The sequence below is a fragment of the Charadrius vociferus genome, unplaced genomic scaffold, assembly GCF_000708025.1.
Source record: "Charadrius vociferus isolate BGI_N301 unplaced genomic scaffold, ASM70802v2 scaffold179, whole genome shotgun sequence".
Classification (NCBI taxonomy): domain Eukaryota; kingdom Metazoa; phylum Chordata; class Aves; order Charadriiformes; family Charadriidae; genus Charadrius; species Charadrius vociferus.
In genome coordinates this window covers 1,542,202-1,569,202 of record NW_009650072.1, presented here as the reverse complement: position 1 = coordinate 1,569,202, position 27,001 = coordinate 1,542,202, and the positions used below count along the sequence as shown (strand labels likewise).

General features: G+C 38.1%; 1 protein-coding gene across 1 annotated transcript in view; it reads right to left on the bottom strand.

Annotated features, from left to right (window-relative positions):
- The window catches only part of KCNQ1 (potassium voltage-gated channel, KQT-like subfamily, member 1), a 363,965-nt gene that overhangs the window by 248,164 nt on the left and 88,800 nt on the right, over positions 1-27,001 (bottom strand). Inside the window, exons 3-10 of the mRNA XM_009892035.1 lie at positions 24,904-25,030; positions 23,083-23,161; positions 22,026-22,122; positions 21,276-21,416; positions 11,158-11,268; positions 8,578-8,673; positions 6,161-6,283; positions 5,056-5,197 (exon numbers count right to left, since the gene is read on the bottom strand). Of these exons, the coding sequence (XP_009890337.1) occupies positions 5,056-5,197; positions 6,161-6,283; positions 8,578-8,673; positions 11,158-11,268; positions 21,276-21,416; positions 22,026-22,122; positions 23,083-23,161; positions 24,904-25,030 (916 nt within the window). The remainder of the gene's footprint in view (positions 1-5,055; positions 5,198-6,160; positions 6,284-8,577; positions 8,674-11,157; positions 11,269-21,275; positions 21,417-22,025; positions 22,123-23,082; positions 23,162-24,903; positions 25,031-27,001) is intronic.

The following is a 27,001-nucleotide window of genomic DNA, read 5'->3' as shown; positions in this document are numbered from 1 at the left end:
CATGTGAAGTGTTTGCTGAACACTCACTAAGCTGTGCTTATGAGAGATACAACACAACAGAGTACACAAGTGGATTTGCAGAAAAAGTTATTCTTGGATCATTCGCAGTTACTACTTTTCAGTTTCATGGGAGGGGATAGGAGTGGCACAACGTAAAAGGAACAAGAAGCCAAGACTGTACCTCAGCCTATTTGGAAGTGCTGCTATCTGAGAATACAGAGATGAAGAGCTACTTAATATGAGGCATTTATGTTATCTCCCTCCCTCTTCTTATTTTAAAATTTCTAAGATCATTACCAAGATCAGTCTCTTCTGGTGAACAGTGCAGCCCTCTGCTCTTTACGCTGTCATTCTTAAATGTATGTTTCTGCTTCCAACATAAAGGAGGAACCCGCTTGCACAGAGTGAGAGGCGGGACCAAGGAAAGAACGTGGTATTAATGAGAGCTTCTCTGCCACAAAGTGCCTTGAAACAAGGCTCAAGCAGAGCACCAGGGAGCATTTGCTACCACAGCATATTTTTTTATTTATAAAAATAAAATCATAGCCATTTGACTTTGGAGGAGTCTTTCTCACAAAGCAGTGTTAAAAAAAAAAAAAGTATCATAAAAAAGAGACTAAATTTCTAACTAAGTAGGCTAAAGGGAAATAAAAAAGGAAGCCTTAAAAACTCATTTTCAATGGAGAATAATGAGTGAAAAGAAACAGGGAACAGATGTAGCAAGGGATATTTACAATAATTGAGGGGTCTCCAAGCTCATTGTAGGGGGGTTGTATTAGATGATCTTTAAAGGTCCCTTCCAACCCAAACCGTTGTGTGATTCTATGAACTTTCCATCAAGGATTATAATCACAATAACAAGAAATTACTGATGGGTTTTCTATAGTACCAACACAACAATTTTATATACAACATGACATGTATGCAGATGCTTTCCTGGTAGTGGCTAGCAAGACAGAAAATATTTTACCCTTCCTCTTTTGCAAGCACGGACAAAAAGTTTAAAACACTTTAAAGTATTTTTTCATGGAAAATCTGAGGTTTAACGAATGCATTTAAAAAATACCTCTGTTCTGCAGGAAAATTCTCCTTTTTTTTATTTAAATATTCGCAATTTACAATCTGAAAACCTTTCCAAACTCAAAATTCTACTGACTTGCCTATGATTTTTTTAAAAGCCAGCACTATAATTTTCTGTGCCACAGTAGGCAACTCCAGACAGAGCATTGCAAAGATTTAGTTATTAACAAAGGTGATGGAGCAATGAAATATTATGAGCTTTACCTGGAGAGGAAGGAGCGCTGGAAGACTGCTGGTCTGTGGAAAAGGATGGCCAGGAGCGCTGACAATCTGAGTCAGAGTAAAGATGCACATAAAACAAAGAGAGATAGGAGAAGGGGTGTGGGGGGGGGGGAAAAAAAAAGGAAAAAAAGTCCAGACAGGCAGCTGAGGAGATGCAGACATACCTAAAATACAGTATGTCATACCTAACACCTTTAAAAACAAAAAATACTGTGGAAAAGAATTTGTATGAAACTCTTTTAATGTGTATTACATGTTAGCAGGATGTTAAACCACCACTAGGGGAGGCATTGTGTCTCTTCAAACCCATTCTTCATGACAGCGTCACCTGCTGCAAGATATTCCTCCCTACATGCCTGTCCCATTTTGAGGAAAGTAATCTATATATTTGCCCGTTCCATCCTGACTTCAGGGTTTCCTCAAGTGTTTCCCTTTCTACAACCTCATACGGGTCAGACCCCTCTTGCTCTGGTTCATACCATTCACGGTGTAGCCTAGCTCCTGGTCAAATTTCAGTGCTGTCAGGTGGACAGATTAGTACTGCCACCCATGTTTGAAGCGGCCTCGCATACCCCATAAAAAGCATTTGAAGCTGCCGACTTCAACCATTTAAGCCAAGTGCCCGCCTCAAGCTGAATTTCTTGGGGAAAAGTTTCAGGCAAGCAAGAGGAGTCAATGATGAGAAAGAGACTCAGCAAAACATACCGGTTTTGCTATGTTTAGTTCTTTTGAATAGCATTATTTCGTTAAGAAATGCCTGTGGACTCACACACTGGGACACAGTGATATTTTTCAGAATTGTTGCCTTACTTTCACGCAAAGAGAAAAAACTCTCAAAATATAAATGTATTGGTGTTAAAAAAATGGGGAAACCCCCCTCATTTTGCAAGCCTTCTGTCGGCCCTAGGCATGCTCCAGCCACGGCTCTTGGGCCTTTGCTGAACTGATGCTGCCAGGAGAAAGGAGGAGGGGAGAAAAGTAGGTGGAAATCTCCGGCTGCACAAGGATATTGGCAGGGAAGCCACAGGGGGGATCCAGGAGTGTGAATACTTGAATATAAGTGGGCAGCCCAAAGAGAGAAGCAGAATTTACTGAATATGAGAAAGCAGCGTATGGATATGTGACCAGAAGCTTTCTGAGGACCAAATTAAAGCCGAAGGAGCATCCTTTCTTCTTGTACTTCCTAATTTCTTGTTTCTGAGCTTTTCAGTTGGCAGCTTCAGTTCTTTGTGTAGGTAATCTCATTCACAGTAAGTACAAATACACTCTTCCCTCTTATTTCTTTGAGTCACTGTGAGAACAGTGTTAGGTAACCTCTCAGGTTCACTGAGCTCATGCTGCGTGGCTAGGAAATAGAACCTGAACCTATGGTAGCTGACAACGGTGCTCTGATATTTCCCCAAGATGAAGGAATTTCTTGTTCATGTAAAACAGGTGATTTCACAGTTCTTGCTGCTCTCCTGAGCTTGTTCCACCACAATCACCCTGAACAGAGGTGCACTGCTTGGAACACAGGAGAAAAGCCGAAACCAGAAAATGGGCAAATCGAGGACTGGTCACGGGGAGTGTCAAGGAGATTCCATTTCTTTTCTGCTGTTTTACCACCTTAATTGCACCTGTGTTCCATGTGTGTTCAGAGGAGAAACTGAACTTTGTATCTTCAGGCAATTTAATCCAAGCCTGAGCATCCTTGCGCTCAATTACTGAAAAGAAGCCTCCATTGTCTTTAGTGGATACAGAGCAGACAACTTACAGGTGGCTCACAGCACTCTCACTAAATCACAGAGGTTTTTTTGCCCAGACCTAGCACTAACCCTAGAGTCTTTGGGGAACGCTCAGTTGTTAAGAAAGTGCCTAAGCAAGCACATTAGGAACATCACAGGACTACATGGCTGCTTAAGTGATCACAGAATCCAGGCAAACAGTAAAATAAATTATTTAATTTATGAGTCCCCATCTGTTCACAAATATCTACAGAGCATTTTTTACAGGAACAGATGCACGTACTTCAGAATGCACAATACTGGAGGTCAAATCCGGAAATTTTCCTTCCATCCCAATCTTTTTGTTTAGAAATTAATTCTCAGCTGTACGTTCAGACAACTTATACTTTATTTATATGTAGATTATCTTTTTCTGTTGGTTGTGTATACATGAGCAATTTTTCTTAATTATATTGAAAAAAGAAATCATCTATTTACATAAATGAGTGTTCACTTTTCTCTTTGTAATGAAACTGGGGGTGCAATTGTCATTACAAGTGTGAGAATGGACATTTTTGTCTGTCTAGATCTCCTCGGCTGCAAAAGATTTCTTAGAAACGATAAGGTACTAGACACACATGAAAAGCACTGCAAACATTACATTGTCATAAGCTGGCATGCCATAGATAGAATTATTTGCCTCAACTTACCAAGCAATTTTAACATTCCTTTTTGTCCTGTATACTTGTAACAGTTTAGAGAGAGCAGAACACAGATGAAAAAGAAAAAAGAAAAGTGTCAGAAGAAATGAGAGAAAAACCTTTTATTGAAAGCTACAGAGCTGATTTTTGAAGTGGCAGAAGTGCCTGCAAATCATATTGTTCTTTAATCAACTTAGAAACTTGGTGATAAAAGGTGGGACTTTACAAATCAAAGCATTTGTACGCTTCATTCATTGGATTGTTTTGAAGAAACATATCTGTACTCAAAGCCTGAGACACAAACTAAACTTAGTACTCGTCCACCTTTTAACAGCTATTTAATTTCTACCATCAGATGCAATTCGCAATCATTCCTTAGCAGAGGCCAAGAAAGAGTAGAAAAGCATGGATGTTACAGAACAAGACAAGACAGAAGTGTACCAAAAAAGTACATGGAAGATGAGACTTTCTGCATGAATTATAATATGCCTGGTGCCAGCCCACATTGCTATCTTATTTTAAAGGTCATCAATTTTAATCAGGTCAGCCAAATTTTTGAGGAGTAAAAACATAAGTACTTAAGGTATCTATAATCAATAAAACACACTGTAAAAATTAAACCTCATTCTTGCTGCCAAAATTTGAGCAATACACATTAAAAAATTCCAATAAAAGTACATTTGCAAAAACGCCACATTGTAAATTCAGAGTTATTTTGCAAGTTCATTACAGCTAAAGCAACTATAACCAAGCTATTAATTATAAGGTGACTATCAAAGTCCTCTCTTCTTTTTCCTCATACTGTACCATTTTGTACAGTGACAGTTAATATAGATGGATCCACATTTATCTTAAGTACTTCTGCTTTCAAAATTTGATTCACAGCCTACTCCACTGAGCAGATGGCAGGAGCACATCATGGTTTCATGTAGCAGACTGTGTTCAGTGCAGCCAAGATGTGTCAATCCTTTTTGGTTGAGGTACAGCACAGTAGTAACATATCTTTGGTAAATTTCACATGGAAATGCTGACAGCTAATCCCTGTAGTTTCAATCAATTGCAAAATTGGGGAATGTATGCACCAGCCTCAGAGACAGTAGCTCTTCTGGCAGGCAGAAATGACAAAGAATCCTAGTTTATCTGCAGTGGAGCATGCTCATTAAAGGAATGGTTGAATTTCATCCAGACAAGCTGGCAACCAAAGTCAAAAAGCACAGTGTTCTTGCTTTAGAATGACAAGAGCTTGTTCTGTCCTCATTCTCTCTCCTACAGATACTATGGAGGACCTGTGTGTAAATCACTAATAGAAGCCATTATAGTTACTGGCATTTTATAATGGAATTTCTTACCAGAATTTTCATACGTTTCAAAACTGAAATCGGGTTTCCTGTCCTCCGCCACGTGGTCATAAGTGATATGTGGAACAGTTAACATCCTGTCTGGAGAAGAAGGCCCATTGTCCTTGTCTAACTTAAATTTCTTCTTTTTAACCTAAAAACATACATCCATTAAATTACTCAAACCAAGCAACACGTAGTTGTCTCTTCAGTAATGTCTTCGATAATGATGCAGTCCCCAATGAGCTATAACCAGTCAAAAGAGTGCCTCACCAATTACATTTTCATGATGCTCCAACTATCCATTTCTCAGTAAGATTGCCCCCCATCCCGCCACAACTGGCTAATCACTAGAATTCTGCACATTGTCATTAGCACATCGCTTGCCTGCAGTAAAAAAATTTGCTAGCTCCGCAACAGTTTATTTAAAGCAAACTATTAGAGAATATCTTTACCATTTTATGGATGCAATAAATCATGCCTTCAGCAAAAATGGATATATTACTACTGAACTCAGATGAACCTGGGATACTAGGGAAGATTTTTCGCACAACATCCTCTCCTGCAACTACTGTGCAATACTCTTACTATAGAGACGATGAAGTATTATGTAATATAAAGATTTTGACAAAGGGCTTTGATGCTGGTTTTTTAAACAAAAAAAATTAAATATCTTAACTTATGGAATTAGTTGATATGAAAATAATCCTGTATGTAGACACAAAATGCTTTCACCATAGAGGTTTAGAAAGCCACAAAATCAATCGCTGAGAGAAGCAGCAGCTTTGTTGTTGTTTTTAAAAACCAATTAAAAGTTACTGGTTTGGAAACAGTCATTTTCTTTTTCTCCTTTGCTTTTAGTTTTCCAAACAACAGTAAGTTACTGATTGATGTGTCTGAGTTAGGTCATTATTGCTTTTTTCCAAATCCATAGATCCATTAAAAAAGTCAAGCTTGGGAACAGAAGCGAATTAAGTTATAGTTTAAAATGTTTGCACACTGAAAATCCCAAACTGAATTGAAAATGAAACTCTGAAACCAAGTAACAACATGTAAAAGAAACACAACACATAGCCTCTAGAGAGTAATAAAATTAGGAAATGTTAATTACTGGTACCATCACTGATTTCTTCGGTTTTGGACTGGGTGACAGCAAATGATAATTTCTGGCAGGTTTTCGAATGTATATTTTCCATGTAGAAGAGTCTGGATTTTCTGCTGCATAGCATCTCCATGCAGTCTAGAACAAATGTTTTAAGCAACAGAACAATTAATGGAATCAGATTTGTAGCTATCTGTACTACAAAGTAATTTCCAAGTAGCACCTCAGTCATTCTCTATTTAATAATATTCTTGTTTTTCCCCCCTGGAAACATAAACTCAGCATGATTTAGAATCCTTATTTAGTAAACAAAAACCACCTAGTTTTAACTAGAAAAACCAGAAAGGAAGATCAGTTTTTTTCAAGTGCAACCTTTTTACGCATTAGCAACAAACAAATAATAAGAGAGAACTCTAGACCGGACTCAAAAGACTGGGTTGAATTTCTTGCTCTGCCCCAGTTTCCCTCTCTGACTTTGAGCATTTTGCCTATTGCAACTTGTGTTTCAGGCTCCTACTCAAAAAACCAAAAATTGTTCTTCCTTACCTCACAAGAGTACTACCAGAAAAAAAAGCACTTGTGATGTAGTCAGTAGGGCCATATTCATATGAAGAAATAAGCCCAAGAGAATGAGGGAACAGCACCAATGGTTAAGCAGGAGCCGAAACCCCAAACCAATCCTCCCTCCTGACAACCACCAATGATTAAAGTACTATGTTCTAAGACAAAAAGAAAGAAAAGCAGGGCTGGGAAACAAAACCAACCAGAGACAAAACACTACTGCATACTCTCTTAAATATGTAAATATATCATCAGAGTTGATTAATAATTACTCTCCAAATTAAAACAGCAGAGCCTCACTTATGTAGTACATGGGGAAAAAAAAAGGGCACACGCATATACATATACACAAAATCTAAAGTGGAAAAAGCCAGAAAACACAAGATGAAAGAAACAAAGCAAGGCACCATGACAGAGCAAAACAGACAGCAGTTGGAAACTAATGGATCAGGCAATCACTGTATAGTTCTCATCATGGTTAATAGGATACTGGAAGAAACAACTGGCCTCTAGAAGAAAACAAGAAGGAATACAGGAAAAAAGTATCACTCATTTCAGCTGTCGTCATCTTGTACTTATTTCATAAACTTCTTGGTTTAAGAATAATCTTTTGCAAGTTATTTGTAGCGCACTTATTAAATTGGGCCTTTAAATTCCAAGACTATTAGTAAATCACAATTATCACTATTAATAACAGGTAGTCAGCAACTCATTGTCTGCCCTCCACTCCTCCTTAACATTTCAGACGGAGCCAAGTACAAACACTGTGAACATGCAATCACAGGCTTCCCGATAATTTGGGGTTGATTTCCCATAAGAATCGGTGGGAACACTAAAAATTCATTCTTTTCAAAACCATACCTTTTTCTGACCATGAATGAAACACACCGAGTCTGAAGATTTTTGGCTAATCTCTGGCTAGGAGCAGAGCCCTAAATTTAAACCTTTTTCACATTAACTCTGGGACTGTTTAGTTTCAAGCATAAACTTTACAGTTAGCTACTGTTTCCATAAAGAGCCTGACCTGGAAATCCACATTCGCTCATGAAGCTAGAGAAATAAGTCATATGAGAACGCAAAAATGATACGGCTTAGGTGTACATCTAGATTTCTTTTAAATTCCATCCTTGTGCTTCTAAAATTACATGCAGATATTGAGGGAGGGAGGAAAAGTTTGGAAAAACCTAGAATGAAACAATATTAATACTTCTCTCCAGGGTGAAATGCTGACTCCACTGAAGTAAAGGATTAAATCTCATTGACCTTATTGACACTGAACTGCAACTATATTTTTAAGAGGGGATCAAAATTTTTCTCCCTGTACATTATCCTACATGAAAAGTCTGATTTTGCAGAATCCAAGTCGTTCCCAACCACCTATCTTGGAGGTGAAAGGTTCAGGTAAGATTTTCCTATTTAACATTCCGACTCAATTATCCTAAATTCGAGATTTTTAAGAATGTGTTTGTCCCAAGGAAAATGAAGCATATCTGACATTTGTCTTTACAAGCAACAACGTATTTTTCCAAGGTACAATTTTCCACGAAGCTTCCTCTCTGTTTTTCACGACTGCCAGCATACTATTTCATAACACTTTCCCCAGGTAAACTGTTCAATAACTACAGGATAGCCTTCAGTTTTTATTTTAACCAGCTGAGTTAAACAGTTTGCACTGATTTGGAAATGAACTCTTCTGCTCATTAGTTTACATTAAAGGTGGGATTTCCAAAACTGTTTAGAAGACTTGCATCTGTGACTTCTATACAATTTTTAATGGGAATCAGGCATGGAAACAGTGCCAACAGTTTAAAAAAAAATAAAATCTATAAATGGAAAGAAATTATAATATGCAAAATGCAGGAACTCAGTACCTGTATGAGAGAGGCAGCAGCTGGAATTTGACGGTTGAAATGCTTCTGTCTTTGTTTCTGTTGTACCTTTAGGGCAAAGCCTGAACCGAGAATTCCCTGTAGGAAAGGAAAAAACACAGATCTAATTTATTATTTTTTTTTAAGGGGGTAAAGAAACCACACATAAGCTCGCCAAATTATGTTGTATTAATAAACTTCTATTCAGCATCATAAACCCCAGCTAATTATTTAGAGGAAATGACTTAATATTGTTAAGTTTTAGACTCAATAATAGTTGTTGAAACAAACTAAGAATGCCCTGATCCAAAGCCTACTTAAGTCAGCTGGACTCAAACACTAAAGAGTGAGCAGAAATGGTATTTCATACCCTCTAAAAGCCTCATAAATGATTGTGCAGGGGAATGACAGAATAGGGAGAAATATTAACTTGATGTGCTTAACTTCATTTTTATGAGAAATAAAGCTTTGGCATGGCATGATTCAGGTCACAAGAAAGCCCTTCTAACTGCAGTATGTAATTTCTATTTCCATATGTTAACCCCTTCTGGGAGGGGAGGACAAAGAAGAGGAAAAGGAATATTACAAAACAGTCAGGACTTCAGTGAGTTCAACACAAGGCCAACAAATCCACTTTCAGGACAAGGGACATAGACTAATGGCGCTGGATATTATACAACCTGAAATAGCCTCCAAACATAGTACAACTCTTAAGTCCAAAATTAAGTATAGAGTGAGTCATTTATGTAGTCATTTGCATAGCTATAAACATATTTAACAGTAGTTTTAGCAACAAAGATAAAACCAAGATCTTCTACAAATCACCTTACATGACTAGACCTACTCAACAAAAGCGTAATTCATTTTCTACATATGGCAGTCAAGGTGTCAGAGCAGCCAGTGATCTTGGCTCAACCTCTAAGAACTGTATTAATCATCAAGTGTTTTGAAAGGAACAGGAAAGGCCCTTTCTATTATGCTCATTTAGCAAAGATCAAAGAGTTAATGATGCTCAAACATCACTTATCTGGGAAATGAAGGATCATTGCTAGATCCAGAACCCACACCAGTTGTGTTTAGCCCCAACAATCACTTCTGACTCTGATTCTCAGACAGCTCTCCTTATTTAAAACAGCAACAAGGCTGCAATAGTTACTATTACCAACCATTTACTGCTAGAGCTTCAAATCCTAAATTGCCCCCTTGGGCCAACTCACAAGAACAACTTAATTCAGTAATAAAAACCCACTGATAAAGGGGTGTTTGTTGTTATTTCACTTCTACAAATGACTAGGGAAACCTGACAGGTAAACATAAAAGCATTGCTGTGAAGGTGGGGCTACTACACAATTATTTATAAAACAGCTTTGCTACCATTCAAGTCTGAGGGGAAAAAAAACGACAACTCTTCAGCCAAAATAGTAGCTTTTAGCATTTTTCTTACAGATCATTTCATTATACCGGACCTCTTTTCTAAACAAATGATAAATGGGAAAGAGATTACAATGAGAGGGGGGAAAACTATGCTTTAAAGGCAAACTGATGCTGGAGAGTCTAAAAATCTACATTTAACTACCCTCCTCTGCAAAAGGTTGTGTACCTTTAAAGTAAGCAACTAAGTTAAAAAGCTACTGGAGTTTTAATAGTTACTATTTCATGTTGTGAAGAATTTTTGTGACGGTACTGGCATAAAAGTACTCTTATCCATTCTGCACTTATCCCCACCACTACTACGCTAACATTGGCTAACACAACTGTTTGTGTCACTGAGCTGAAAAACTCGCGGAAAATTAAACATTTTAACAGCACATTTCAGGTTGCACAAACATTTTAACAACACAATTCAGGAGTATTGCTACATTTGTAAAAATATACCCTTAACTACCCTTCGCACTGAACATTTTGGGTTTTCAAATCACAGCCCAGGTTTCACTGATCTTGAATTTACCTTTGCTACTCAAGCGCCTCGTTTCTTGTCAGAAAGTACTTGGGAACCCGTTTTCAGTGCAAACAAAGTCCCATAACACCTTTAAAAGCTCAGCTGTAGGTCACTTTTGTAGGACAGATGCTAAGTTGGCAAAGAGCTGCATCAGTGTCCCTGGTTGCTTATTGTTGTCTCTCTGCCAGTGACACCTTTTTTACAACTTTACTAGACGAAGGATGTGTATGAGAACTCTGCAGTTCAGTCTGGACCTAATCAGTTGAGTAAACGATGAGTGAATGCCTTAAAAAGCCAAAGCATCACTAAGTCCCTGACTTCAGAAATGATTAACATGAGAAATAATTTCCCTTACACTTCTGAGACGGGCAGAAAAAGTATTTGGAATTAAACATCTCTTTCTCAAATACGTACCCATTCTAGTGTTGCATATAATAAACACTGCATATTTACTTTTTTTAGCTACTTATAGAAGCTCTTTTCCTTCCACAAGCTATATATATTTTTAACTGCAATATAAAAGTTGAATACAAAACTTTTGTAACATCAGATTAAAGGAAAGGTTAAAGAATCAATTACAAAAGTTTTCTCTGACAGCTAATGAGTCAACACCAAATTGCCAGCAAAAGCACAAGATAACCTACCGCAGGTAGTGCAAAAAATGAAATTGCGAACACTGAAAAACAAGACGCAATGGTCTTTCCTATCCAGGTCTGAGGCACTTTATCCCCATAGCCAATAGTTGTAACAGTCACCTGTAAAGAGAAAAACATAAAGCATTACAGCAAGTATTAATGTGGCAGTTTTGGGTTGTTGTTCTTTCTTCCTTTTTTATTTATTTTAAAGAAACATTAGTTGCATTCCTAACTCTCCCAATGACAGCCTGTGTGACACTAATGAAGGTAACTCTCCTCTCCAGGTTTGCTTCCCCATCTATAATAGATTGAAAAAGGTACAGGAAATTGAAATACAATAAAATACATGTTTAAAATCTGGTAAAGTAAAGCCATTAATTTAAGTCTTCATGGCTGAGGCAACTTTAGATCATATGAAGTTACCGGGATATAGGCTGCCTGCCCACGTCATACACTTTCCTTAGGGGGAGGCTGCCAATGGTTCTGAATTGCTCTTTTTCTTTATGGGCAGGAGATGTTTGCTAGGGGTATTACAGGGCTGTTGTGTAGAAAGAGTATCTATATCCTGTAACCATGCACTATGACTGGGGTCAGACGTGAAGTATTCTAGAGAATGATACTGGTATAAATAGCAAGAGAAACTGAAAAGTTTCAATGCAGTAAAGATCCTGAAAACATAGTCTAACGAATCATTAATTCATATAATACATCAAGAGCAGGAACAGATAATTTAATGCACACATGCAGGAAACATCTGTTGAGTTCGGGTTTCAAAACACTGAAGTAAAGATTACCACCACGGCGATGTAGCATAACAAGGCTCAATAAGTCATTATTTGCATGAGCTGAAGGAAAGAATGGATTTGTTTAAAGCAGAAGGACATATTTGGCATCTGAGAGCAATTGTAATTCACCTATGTAAGAAGCTGTTTCTGAATTTGGAAATTTGAGACAGTTTTATCTGTGACTTTGAAGAAGGCTAACCAAATCAGGGCACGTGAAACCACATGAAGGTCTCAAGCAGTTGAAGCACACCTCAATTGCTGGCTGTTCACATTTTCTTCTGACCATATGGGCTTCAGCTGCCCAGGACACGGGGGATGCCAGTCCCAGACAATAACATACACAGGCCATCCCCACTTCGTCCTGTGGTTGCTCCTAGATCACCTGCCTGCTGTAATGCATACTACTCAGCACCTGCAGAAATGCAGGCAATGCCCAGGGCAGCTTCTCTACGGGAGGAGAGAAGGAAAGGGCAGATTAATAGAGGGAAGATGTTTGTTAAGAGGGTGAAGGGATGGAGAACCTGGGTTTGGGGAAATAAAAGATCGCAACAAGTGCTTCAGAAAAAGTGTGGCTGTCTGGCACTTTTAAAAATTGTTCATTCCTACTAAAAGATGAGGGAAATCCTGTGGATGTAAGTTCCAACCTGAGCTGTACCTCATAAACGTGCGAAGCAAGCCACCCATACTCAAACTGTCCACCTCCTAAGCAACATCGTTGCCTGTCCGTCAAACACACGACAAAGGCACAGCTCTAGCTGCTGGAGGTGGCGATGTTACAGTTTTTTGCAAGTTACTGATATTCAAAACATCCAAGTATAAGCATTTAATTTTTAATACAAGTTTTTAAAACGCGGCTTATTTCTGAAACTTTTTCCTATCCTACAAAAGTATTTTAAGAATTAGTAAGGTGAGTTCAATATCTTTGCCTGTATTCCTGAAATGGTTAGTGAAATACCACCTTAAACTCTGGGCCTGATGAGGAACCAAAAGGATGAGTATCTTCTTACCTACCTAAGAGGGTCAGCTAAAAACAAACAAACAAACAAACAAACAAAAAAACCAAAAAACCCACCAAAAAAACCCCTACAACCTAAACTCTAATTACAAGTTTCTATTCAAAAAAACTGCTATAGAAAAGGAAATACAATTATGGGGAAAGCGATGCCCTCTAATACCTTCTTACATAAAAGATATGAGAGAAGGTAGTGGTTTATGCCTCTTTTTTTTTTTAAGATTTACAAATCCTTGTCATTGAAAAGGTTTATCAACTATTCTGCATTACAATCTTAACACCATGTTCAAATATATACATTAACTAAAAATGTGAAAAGAGATGGGTGCTTTTGAGCTGACTGAAGTATAACTGAAGAAAAGTTCATGTACAACTATGAAGTATTTGTCTTCCTTTTCCCACCACCACCCCACCCATTCCTTCTGAGTTGGTCTATATGAAGCATCAGTGACATAAGAAAAGCATTTTCTGTGCTGTTTGTTTGGGAGGCTTTTTTTTTTGGTTTTGGTTTTGTTGTGTTTTGTTTTAAATGCTGGAAATTGAGTTACAAATCAAAGTGTGTATTTAAGTTAATATTTTTCCCTGCCCTCATAACTCTAATCCATCTACAAATGCATTGTATTCCAAAATTACATTTTCCTTTTTCCCCAAGATATATGCTGTTGAAACCTTACATGCCAAGTTTCTGCCCTAAATGAAGTTTTACAGCCCGATTATAACCCCCTCAAGAGTACAATACTAATTTTACAGTTGTAAAATAGGATCTTATAATGGAAATACTGACTCAACTTCTACTCTAGCATGGTAAATATGTTGACGTAATGAAATTAAATTGATCCAAGAGCTTGCACATTAAATTTTCATTGCAAAGCAGCATGGAAAACTAATTGTTTTAATTAGGAAAAAAAATCATATTCATCCACTGACTGTTTCAGAGCTTTGATCTGATGTACATCACCACAGGCTTTGGTTTTAAGACTAATCTTGTTCCTATTAAATATGCATTAATAGTCTGAAGGAGGAAATATGAAGCAAAAATCCACACAGCAAGAAGAAATAGTAATGTTCATCAGCACTGAATAGGGACAGGATTTTACTCAAGGCCACCAGGCTAAAGTAAGCACAGCAAACTGTATCAGGTGGTGTTGATGAAATCCTTGCTGCGTGCCTTGCAAAAATTTGGATAAACAGTGACAAAATAAAAGAACACATGATTCAGAGGTATTAAAAAAGCAGACATCCCAGGACTGAAGGAGCAAACACAAGCTAAAAAAAAATTTAAAAGCCAAGGATTAAAACAAATAAGGGAAAGTCACATCATAGAAAATACCTAAACTACTTTTTTTCCCCCCTGTATTTGCAGCACTGCGACTTCAAAATCAGCTGCACTAGGTATTGTTTTGCATACCAAACACTACTCAAAGTTTTCTGTCCCACTCCCCATACCCATCTTGGTAATCAAGTAATATAAGAACATCCAGCGATATACCAGAAACATCGACCAGCTCCAACAGTAAATTGCAAAATGGTTTGAATGCTCTCCTGTATGCCTAAGTGTAGTGAACACATTAGAAGCCTTTCTACTGCTTGACATCTTATTCAGCCAACTGCATTCATGCAAGTTGAATATCAAGAAGAATCTTTCCAAGTTGCTGAAATCCATGCAGCACAAGCACAGATTAGACACTCATGCTTTTATTTCAGTATGAAGTATGCGATCTGTACAAAGCCAAAAAAATCCCTAGCAATCTTTCAGTATTTTGAATTCTTTTCCAAATGACAATATTTTTCTTCCTTATGCATATAAAAATGTTAGCGATAAGAACTGGTTCACACAACAAATTCAACTTTCTGCTCCAAATCACCTCTACGTACGTTGCAGCACTCTGAGAAGATGCAAGTTACACAATTCAGATAAACAAGTTAAGAGACTGTTCTACAGGACACAAATGTTTTGTAACATTGGAATTAAATCATAATCCAAAGCTGAAGAATGAACTACCTGGTCACTACTACTACAAACATTTAAAGGGGATGTTTGGATTCCTTTTTTCTTCTAAAATTTCAAAGTTGTTTTCATACAGTTATTGCAGACTCACACCATCGTTCTTGATCCAGCTGAAGTATATAACTGAGACACAAGGACACTGAAACACTTCTAATAACTTAGGGTATGAAATGAAATGGAACTACACATCCAACTGCAAACACAACAAACAGAATATATTAACTTCAGTGTCGTGTCTCTTAAATAATAGATCCTCAGCGCTGCTTAGCCATCGCTCTTGGATCTTAGTTTAATACCTCCTCAAGGTGTCATTTTCAGCCATCAATCTGTTCTGACCAAATTACTGGCCATTCTAAATCTCCTAATCAAATGGTGGCCCAAACTAAACATCTCCACTTGTGAGATCTCAGAGATAAAACTAGAAGAGCCTTAAAATAAACAACTGATGAAAATTAGGTTGGAGCACTGAGCTCACCTAAATTTGTGCAGTCTGTTCTGTGCAATGAAAAAAGGGACTACAGCAGCTTTAACTAAGTCAGTAAAAACATAAAGGCTGAAGGGGTTTTCTGGTTGCTATTCCTAGTTTCTGGCTAACTCAAGTCAGGCGCGTTACAGAATCACAGAATCTCCTAGATGGGAAAAGACCTGTAAGATCATCTAGTCCAATCATTAACACAACACTGACAAGTCCACCACTAAACCATGTCCCTAAGTGCTATTTCTCACCCACCCTTACATCCCTCCCGGGATGGGGCATCCACCACTGCCCTGGGTAACGCGTTCCAATGCCTGATGACCCTCTCAGTAAAGAAATTCTTCCTAATATCCAATCCAAACTTCCCTTGGCACAACTTGAAGCCATTTCCTTTTGTTCTATCACCTGTTACTTGACAGAACAGGTCAACTCCCACCTCTCTGCAACCTCCTTTCAGGTAGTTGTAGAGCGCGATAAGGTCTCCCCTGACCTTCCTTTCCTCCAGGCTAAACAGGCCCAGTTCCCTCAGCCGCTCCTCCTAAGACTTGTGCTTATTGTCATCTCAGTAATGACATTATTGTCATCTCATTCACTAACTCTTGAAAATGCAGCTCCTTTTGAAAATGAATTGGCTTTCCCCTCACTGTACCTCTTGGGAGGTTATTTCAGAACCTCATGCTTTTGATGGTACCAGAAATTCTTGTAGGCTCCGTCTTCATTTCTGGAAGATGGGTTTCCAGCCTTGTTTTTCTGTTCCACCATTCCATGGTCTCAGTTTACCCCTCTCCCCTCATCTGTTGCCTCACTCCTGCAGTACACACACCTCCAAGACAGCACGCTCCAAAGGCCACAGAATCCCTTTCTCAGTGTGTTTGGCCTCACAATAAAAGCTGGTGTCACTCGCTCTTGTAAAACAGTCTATTCATCCCCTGGATCATCCTGGCAGTAGTTCTCAAGGATGACAAGATATAGGACATAAACTTTATTGGATACAAATAGGGAGAATTGTTCATTATTTGTGAAGGTATAGGCGAAGCATTGGGGTTCATCTGAACCTTTTGGGGGTTTTTCTTGTTGTCATTGGTTTTGGCCTTCCCTTTACAAATACCCCTACCAAAACCCACAGGTAACTAAATTAGGAAAATATAGTCCAGAAAAAAGACTTAAAACCTCCCAGGAAGACGGTTATTTGATAATTTTTTCATTTGAGCATTATTATAATCATTTTTAGTTGGAATGAACAGATAGTTTTAGGCCTGAAGTCAGTAGTAAACTTACAGTTACTATACATACACACAAGCAATGAAACTGAAAGGCAGTCCAGATCTTTGTATCCTAATCCATCTCCTGTTGTTTAGGTTTTAGAACACAGTGATACCCACTTTCTTTGGGAGGCTGGAGGCTGCAGTATGCCAGTCCTCCTCGGCTTACTGATCAGATGAATGGGAAATGGTGGGAGGTCTGCTGGCCACCATCAGTCTGCTGGCAAAGTCAACAGCCAGCGCTGCCGATTGGACTTGATCTCATCAGTGTTGAACTCGAGCATATATAGTTCTTAATCTATAGTAGAGGAGTTTCTCTATCTAGACCTTGCTCAACAGACCACTTCTGTACAACAAATGTCAGAAAAAGCAGCCAGTTGAAGTAGTACCCTCTACATCTCAGTGTGATATTTTTATTTTGCATGCAAAAAGCATTTAAAGATACTAACCCTTACATCTTCTGACCCCCCCGTCAAAAATTCTTGAAATAACTAACTTCCTCAAAAAAAACCCCAAACGCTTCATCCTGAAAATTAGGAGGGGGGAGCATATAACAGGCCTATAATTGGTATTCTTGACTTGTAAACCACAAAAAGAATAAAAATGAAGTGTCTCCTTCTGTCTATCATTGAAGTCAGTGTACAGTCCTCAACAGCTTTTTAAATTTAGAAGGGGGGGAAAAAAGGGGGTCTGAATAACACAGGATCCCTTTTATGTGGAAATTTTTCAATATTTATGTTCAACTATTTATAAATTAAAGCAGATTTGTTCTAATCCGGCAAAAGTTCTATGCATGTGTAGTTTCAAGTGGTATTTCCTGCAAATTTTCAGCAAAGTGTTCCCACGATACTGCTTTTGAATTTACATTAAGCACTTGCTGATAGGCTTTGCTAAATAGGAACATGGTTTTATGCGTGCTTAGAAGTAAGCAAACTTATCAATGGTATGTTGAATTTGGTCCTTGGTGAGCAAGCATATATTGATGAATCAAAGGAACAAGAAACTCTTAACTAAAACTGTTACTTGCAGATAATTGCTCGATCCATTTCAAACCAAAACAAAGGAACAGGCACAGTGTAATATCCATGCATGGCTATATTCAATAATATCTTGTGGCAAAGAGCGTTCATGATCAAAGAGGCTGTTAGCACAATCCACATAATGGTTTTCCTGAAGGATGTTTGTTCAGATGTGAAGGTTGGAAATTGTGTACCAATTCAGTGGATATGAAAAGGAGAACTTCCTCCAGTCTGCCTGAAGCAAGACTGAGTTTAATGTTTAAGGAGGGGGGCAGGGGGGCGACCACAAATAAAACAGAGACAGTGGGCTGATAACAATCCCTGAGGGTGGTCATCATTGACAGATTTGGTAAGAACATTTGGCTTTTTTTTTTTTAATTCTTGTTTTTATTGTCCAGAATTTATACCAGGTCTTTAAGACTAAGTCTGGACATGAAGGACAACATAAGCAGAGTAATTTTGAATATGTGCACTGGGGAGCCGAAAGATGCATCATGTTACTTGTATTCTAGTTTCAAATACTAAACTTGTCTTTTTAAAGACATACAGATATGCAGGCATTGGAAGAATTATTTATACAACATGTGCTTCATTCAAAACCAGCAATAATACAGACAAATCTTTACTCTGTGTCACAAGATAACCTTAGGTTTCTTCAAGAAGCCCATAAACTGAAATGGCAACTAGCTACAGCCAGAGTTCTCAAGGAAATTCAAATAAAGCCCAGGAGGCCAATTTACATATGGAAATGGAAAAGCAATATAGATTTATAAATAACAACAATGACAATGAAGACATATAATTAGAAGTTATGCACCCTATGGGTACGTCTATAGTCAGCAAAGCACAGTAATATAAAAGTACCCAGTTCCAGATGCAGCTTAGTTGTGGTAACACAGACCTTTTATATGGTTTATTTTATGATATGCTACACTACATAGTCTATTGTCAGTACCCAAAGAGCTTGTTCAGCAGTGTAGACGTACACTGAGGTAACAAAAAGTGTGCAATGTTGTAGAGTGAGAACAGGGGTGTGAAAACATTAACAAGTACTTTCATTTCAGAAGTATTCTCCGCTCTGTAAGGTAAGTGCACTTTCAGAGAAGTCAGATCAGCTATGTTGCCTGACAGATCATGTATCTATGATGGTGTCTGAGACAGGAGCTGTGAATTATCCTCTTCTGTGTGTCCAGTTCAAAACAGACTGAGACAGATCTTCAGTGACCAGAATTTGTGGTGTTCAAGCGATTCTGAAAATTCTGGCTAAAACATAACCAAAACTTTTGAGACCTAACATGTTGAGATGTTTTTTTGTATGCGTTTGAGACCTTCATTAGGAAGCATCTTGGTACTTACGGACCTTGCAGTTATTGTCCTAGCTTTACAGGGCTTTTTTCCTAGCAGAAAGCATGAAGAATATTACAGTATCAAAACACCAGAAATGGATGGACCTGAATCCATTTCAGCGTTGTTTTGCTAAATCCTTTTAGCAGTTAGCAAAAGTATAGCATCTGCGTTTAGCTCAGGACAAGGACAGTAAATCCCATTTTTAATATTAAAGAAATTACATTATGGGTTCATTGAATGCAGTCTCACACTTCAAGTGGCATGCTGCAACATAACAGAAGTTATAATATTATCATAACTAAATTTATTGATTAAATAAGTTTATTGTAATTAGAAAGACCAAATAACAGGCATGCTTACTAACTGAGCAATGATTCCCTGAAAGGAGAATATTTCAATATCCTGACAGGTAGTATTGCTTCTGTGGAAGGTTTTACTGTATTTTCAGTAAGCCAATCTGGTCTGTCACATACTTAATTTTTAATGCCAACGCCAATGACAGCATGTGTTTTTAAATGCAGCTACAGCTGCCACTTAATTACCAAGTCATCTGACCGCTGTACTGGAAAATAAAAATGCCACGATGACATGAAAGCATTGAAAAAGCTACTTGCCAGAAAGCCACTTCCTTGTGCTACACAGTAAGTTTTCTGATACTAAGAGAGGTTGTATTTAACCATCGTAGACAGCGAGAGGAAAGAATTCTGCAGCAGATCTTAGTACCAACAAACAAAACCTGTTTGATTCCAAAAAAGGCTACATATTCATTTCAGCACCAGGAGACTTGCAAAGACTTGCTCATCAATAGATCTTTCCTTCATGAAACAGCAAGTGGTACTATTTGTAGAGAGAAAATTATGTAAGTACACACATGCAGAGGTTTATTAAAAATATTTCTTTAAAAATACATGTTTAATAAGTGAAACAGAGGTGTTAGTCCTATCGTTCTTGTACATAAGACTTACTAGTAGTCTCATTTTTAACAAAAAAAAAAAAAAGAAACAACGCCTATTTGATTTAAAACAGTGAAGAGAAAACTCCAGAAGATCAGCACATTTTGAAAATGCAAGCATAGGATCACTAGCAATGTCTATGCATTTTAAAGATCTGTAGCACTTAATGATTACAGCTTGTTTTGTTAAGCTACATACAATTAAAGCAGATAAAAACAAGTCATTGCTTGAATGCTAATTATAAGGAAAAACAGCTTCAAAAAGTGCTTTTCTTTGAACTGTAATAGGAAAAGGAAAGGGAAACAATTACAGATGGGAAATCCCAGAACAGAGCAGCCAACCTAATATTTGCATATCACATGAGAGTCATAGAATCAGAATAGAAAAGAAAGAAGGAATTGTTACTAGCAGAAGCAACAGAATTAAAGTGTTTACTAAAATATAACCCCAGAATAGAGCTGCCAAACTAGTAAGTACATATAATAAACGAAAAGAGAGAGACAACTGTCACTAGCAACAGCAAGAAAGCAGAACTTTATTAGCAGAACTAAAGATACATCTACACCACAAAGTGTGGCAGCACCTTAGAGAAAAGTGAGAAATCTCTGAGCAAGACGGTATGTCAACATAGCGTAGACGAATGCCATGTAAGGATACTAAGTGGGTTCCAAAGCAACATAATCACTTTAAAACAGTCCTCTGCCTCGATTTCTTAAGTATCTCGGATGCTCCTTGTTCTGGAATTAGACTGTTCTGAATAAACAGGGAATTACTGTCCCAGGCCGAATTGCAAACCATAGATGTTTGTTTTGTTGGTGGTGGTGGCTTTTTTTGTGGTGTTGTGTTGTTTTGTTTTTTTTTTTTTAAAAAAAGGGACCACTGCATCCCCCAAACAAACCTCAAAACACTCGCCCTGATTTAGCAAGACTCTTACCACCTTAGAAGATTGAACCCTGCCACGAGAAAGGTAGCAAGAAGTAATGACTATAACAGAAGGGAAGACAGGATAAAGAAATAAGAACAGATGTTTCTACTTCCTGTATACATAATTTGATCACTTCGGATCACATATGACTATAAACACCAAATAAAACTACTGACCAACTATAGTATGTTCTTAGTTTCACAGGATTACAAAAGCAGAAAGTGTCCTGAAGCAGTAAGAGGCCCTTTCAAAGTGCTGTTCTTACTCCATGCTTGCTTGAACTTTACTCCACATTTGAAGGTGTTAACTACTTTTAGTACATGTGAAATTGCTATACTTACTACTCCCCACCACAGGGCATCTGCATAGCTGCCAAACTCTGTTTCTCCAGAATCATTTACAGCATCTTTTTCAGCCAGGTACACAAAATAAGAGGAAAAAATCAGGCCCAGAAATCCAATGTAGAGTGTAGTTATCAGTTCCTGCAAAGAGAATCAAAATAATGGCATTGTGATATCGTTGAGACACTTGAATTACCTATCACTGATATTTTTTCAAAGATAACTGGAACAGAAGAATGTAATCTCAACAATTAATAATCAATGACATGGAATGTTGACTGTGCAAATTAACAAAAATCCACTGAGCTCAATGGTGAAAAAAATTTACACCATTGCTGATGACTTGGCCCAGCATGCACATTTCAGAGTCAAAAGCTTCCTCACTTGCAAGTGTGGCTCATTAACCATTTGGTCACCAAAAAGTAGTTGGGTAATTTTTTCAAACAGTGCCACATCGAAAACAACTTTGGAATTTAGATATGTATTTTTAGAAAAGTTTAGACTGCTTTTCAGGAGTCTCATTTTCTGTGGTAAGTTCAACTACAAGTCAAAAGTTTGCAAAGGCGGAAGAAAATATTTTTAATTTGTCCCTTGAACAACAAAGAACAGCCATACTTGGTTAAAATAAATGACTGCCTGCCTCCACACTAAATATATTTGACATCATCAGCGCGTCTGCATACATGCTGTTCTGAATATAAGGACTTTTGCATCAATTAGGATGCCGCTCCTCAGAGTACTGAAACTTACTTGTCTGTGTATGAACACTACTGATCCCAGCAGCCTCCATGTACCACCCTGACGATCAACATGCAGCATTCGTAAAATCTGCAGAAAACGGATGCCCCTGGAACACAATTTTTAAATGAATGAAGAGATTAAAGATACAAGAGAAGAAATACAGGCAGAGAAGGGAAGACTGTCTCTTCCAAAGGACCGTTTTAAGAGAGAGACATCGTATTTTATGTTAGACTTAGCAGCCTGTCTCTTTTCACTCCATTCTCCCATCTTTCATCTTTTTTGTTAGGAATACTGCTGTATTCCTGCAAAGAAGATTGCATAACAGGACAGACCTTTGTACACATGGCTAGTAAGGATAACTCAAGGATTCAGGAATTTTGGACACAAACTGTGAATGCTCTAGAAATCATTCATCCATTCCTATTTGACCTGCTTGCCAGGATGGGAACAGCTAACTAAAGATCTGAATTCCTCATCTTTGAGGAATTTCAACTAGACAGTCCAATAATATTTTAAAATATTCTTTTTATGAGAGTCACTGCAATCCTAGAGCATTGCTGCAGCTAGTGCACAGAGCACAGTACACTGCCCTGTACTCTCTCTTTCAAGAAAACCAAGTGGTGTGACCTTCCTGAGCACAAGGTGGATTCAGTCCATTAGGAATTCACAACCACTAACCCCAGGCTTTTTAGGAAGAAGCAGCTTGAACACGTCAGAGACATGAAGCGTGAAAGATGTGCTACAAAACTGAGCCAAGAAACTGAAACAGGATTTTGGTAGAACCCACCTAGTTGAGGAAAGGAGGCAGAGGTATGGGTACTTCTATCCCTGCCAGACATAAATGCATTATGACCAGACAACACATGCAAAATTTTGTTTCCCCTACACTTAAGGGGATCACTGTTTCACACCCATACACAATTGGTGATCTGCTCTGTTACATGACTTTGATTGCTGACTTATTCTCTCCTGCAAGAATTGAAATAGGAGGTAAAAAAAAAAAAATAAATAAACCAAAACCACCTTAACTCAGACAGCACTATTTTCTTTTATTGCATATAATTACCTGATAGCTGAGGTCGCAAAGACTTGACCTTTAGAGCCCACACAAAGAACTATCATGGAAGCAACAACTACAATTAAATCTGGGAAAAAAAAAATTAAATTAAAAAAATGAGTTAGCAGCATCTTGAAATACTTCTGCAAGAATATTACTAGAACCAATCGCAATATTACTTCAACAATTTGAACAGTCACCCCAAATTACGTTTTTTGTTTATATATCAAGAGATCTCTATTGTAACATATAAAGAAAATATTATTGTGTAATATAATGGAAAGGTTTTACTGGGATAGGTCCAAGATGGCCACATTCTAGATGAATTATGAGAGTGATATGAATTACTATAAAGCAGCCTCAGCAGCCTGGAATCCTTATTAGCTGTAACCCGTGAGGAATTTCAGCAGTTTCTACCTATTATCTCTTCTGTGTATCTTATTTTTCCTGCTGTTTTAGACAGTATTTTATTCATTGACATTTGGGGGTTTATTTCATATATAAGACAATTGCCTTACTACTATTTCATCTGTCCAGGTGTAAAAAGGAGAGAAAAATTGGAATTAGTGTATAAGTCTAATTTAGTTTAAGTCATCATTACCCTAGGACTGTACTCTAAATCTCTGTGCCTTGGGCCTAGTTAATTTTGGAAAGGAACTCTGTATCCTTGAAAAATAGTTACACACGTGGGGAAGTGGAACTTTGTTTTGCTTTCCAAGCTGAAATAATTGGATGATGTTTCAGAACCCCTAGTGTTCTAGGTCCCAAGAGAAATGGATTGTGGACAGAGCGCAAAGATGCAGTCAAAGCTATTTTACAGTTGCAGTCACACCTGAGATACAGTTGTTATTTTATATATATACACAGAGAAGCTAAACTAAACTATTTTATGATTGCAAAAATACTCAGGTACAAAATTTTGTAATATACACTCAACAAAATTGTAGATAGTTTATTAAAACCTGCATCCTCTACTCAACAACAAACAATGTTTCTGAGCAGTGGAAAAAAACTATGTCACAGAACAAGAATTACTATCCTTCTGTAACAATACTCCTTTTCCAAAATCTGGTTTGTTTGATCCATTTATATTTTAAGTACTTCAAGGGCAAGGGTCTTTACATAGTTCTCTCAATACTGGCTAACAAAATACAGAGTGATTTTGGATTACTCTGTTTCTTTCAATGAAATTGTTAAAGGCATGACAAGCATTCTAAAAAAAAAAAATGGTTTGTGACATATATGGAATATATAGATGTAATTTCTAAGAACACTGAAGTCACATTAGGAAGCTAACTGCAGCGAATATCAAAGGTGCCCACTTCCAAATGTATCACGGAAAACCATATTTTAATCCAATAGCTACACAAAACAACTACAGTGCATCTATCAAGCTCCACCATGCAGTATATAGCTCAATTAGAGTGCAAAATAAACTCACAATAAATTATTCAAACGGCTGCTGGGAAAAAAAAAAAAAAAAAGCTGCTCAGTATATTTAAAAAAATACAGTTGTAGCTATTGTACAGTGTCTGGGATCCTGAGGTCACAGGAGACAGGACTATGGCCAAGTCTTATTTCTGGCAAAGCTTCAGATCACTTGTGAAAAGAAAACACACTGCTCTTCTGGAAAAACAAATCAAGCTACATTTGTTCTCAAATGACAGTCTCATAGATTCCTGAAAGGAGATTCAGATCTACATTAAAGTGAATGACAAGAGCTCTTGCTCTAAATTGGCTACAACTGCTGCAGAAACACCACTTCTTAAAACTTTCAAGGAGAACTTTTACTCGTTGTTTACGTCAACATTGCAAGTTGTGCATACTCACCAATGATTGAAATAGGCTTCCTAGCAAAACGAAGCCTTCCCCATATTCCAACATATTTACTGCGGCATCCTGCTGACCATAAGCGAACCACGTATTCTGTTCCAAAGAATACCACTAATACAATTTCCTAAAAGAAACAGACAGGGAATTAGGTTAATTCTCTACTCCACGTCTTCCATCTTTTTTCAGAATTTGTTAGGAAACTCTACGATCAAATGTAAAATTTGGAAGGTGAAAAAAATGTCAGCTATACCAAAATGTTCTAAAGTAACAGAAAAACCTGTAAGAGTAAAGAAATAAAAGATTAAGAGCAAGCTTAAACACTTTAATTGCATGCAGTTTGGCTTGTCTATACATACAAAAACCGAAAACCATTCTGTGCAATTCACTTGGTCTAATTCAAACAAAAGGCTTCCTGACTGAGCCAAAGAAAACAAGCACAGTCTGCATTGAGATGATGAGTATTTTGCTAGTGTATTTCATTTTGGGAAGAGGTGTGCTTCACATTCCGTTTACCATATCAGCTTAACCTCCCACTTATTTTTACTTTTCCAGTGTTCCTTTAATCTCACGTGGACTGAGTAAAGACGGCTAGTACCCATTACCCATATGTCCATCTCCAAGTGCACTGAAAACATAGCGAGACCTCAAGCGCACTTGTCCCATCCTCTTGGCAACAATTTGAGACCTCAGCAGAAACAGATGTCTCGTCCTGAAGCACTGCTGGTGTTAACCACAGACCTACGCTAAGGTATGACTCCGGAAATGCCTGCAAAGTGATCGATGTCAAAGACATTCGACATTCTTGTGGATCAGACAAAGGTACAATTATGTCATATTTGGAACTTAGTGAGTGTGCTTTCCTACAGACTGGTCGAGTATGGCATACTCAGCATAGTTTCCTCGAGTATCAGGGAACAGCAATACTTCCTTATTGGCCAACTCAATTAAGAACCGCTCACATTCTCTGTCAGAGCCAAGAGCAAAACCTACTAATTGGAACGGTGACAGTGGTTTGTAATTGAAAACACGTAGCGCATGGCATATGGAAAGAGTAAAGCAGAGAAACCAATCATAAGGTATCACAGTGACATAAGAGAACGCAGATTAAGAGAACGAGCTGCTTATTTCATAGAGTGATTTAACATAAAGAGCGACTGCAGAGAAGATGACATGTTTTGAACCTTTTATCCAGCCTCCTAACGTTTCTGCAGGGCTCACTGCTGTTTCTCATAACAGATTGGCAAATGGGGCTCAAGACGGGTCCTATGATTATTTTCTAAATTAACCGAAATAATGAGGATACAACCCTACTCCAGTCAAGATGAGTGGGAATCATATTAGAATCATAGAATCACAGAATGATTTAGGTTGGAAAGGACCTTAAAGATCATTGAGTTCCAACCTTCCTGCCATAGGCAGGGACACCTCCCACTAAAACCGGTTGCCCAAGGCCCCATCCAGCCTGGCCTTGAACACCTCCAGGGCTGGGGCCTCAACAACCTCTCTGGGCAACCTGTTCCAGTGCCTTACCACACTCAAAGTAAACAACTTCTTCCTAATGTTTAATCTAGACCTGCCCTCTTCCAGTTTATCTCCATTCCCCCTCGTCCTGTCACTACATGCCCTAGTAAAAAGTCCTTCCCCAGCTCTCCTGTAGGCCCACTTTAGGCACTGGAAGGCCACAGTAAGGTCTCCCCGGAGCCTTCTCTTCTCCAGGCTGAACAGCCCCAACTCTCTCAGCCTCTCCTCATAGGAGAGGGGCTCCAGCCCTCAGATCATCCTTGTGGCTCTCCTCTGGACACACTCCAGCAGGTCCATGTCAACATTTCTTATGTTGAGGACTCCAGAGCAGCTTCACTAACTCTATTAGCAGCTTCAAAAATGCATGGGACACTGCCCTGAATACTGAGTGAAATAATAGGTATGAATACAGCAAAAAAGAGGGGGGAAAAATGTTATGCTTCAGTTGATTTTGCTATAATCTTTTTGTGGTTCTAAAAAGTCAGTCTCCTGATAACAAACTGCTCATCTCGGGGCACTACAGTGTTGAAGTTCTACTCCGTGACACTTCTAGAAAAGCTAGGAGAACATTAGC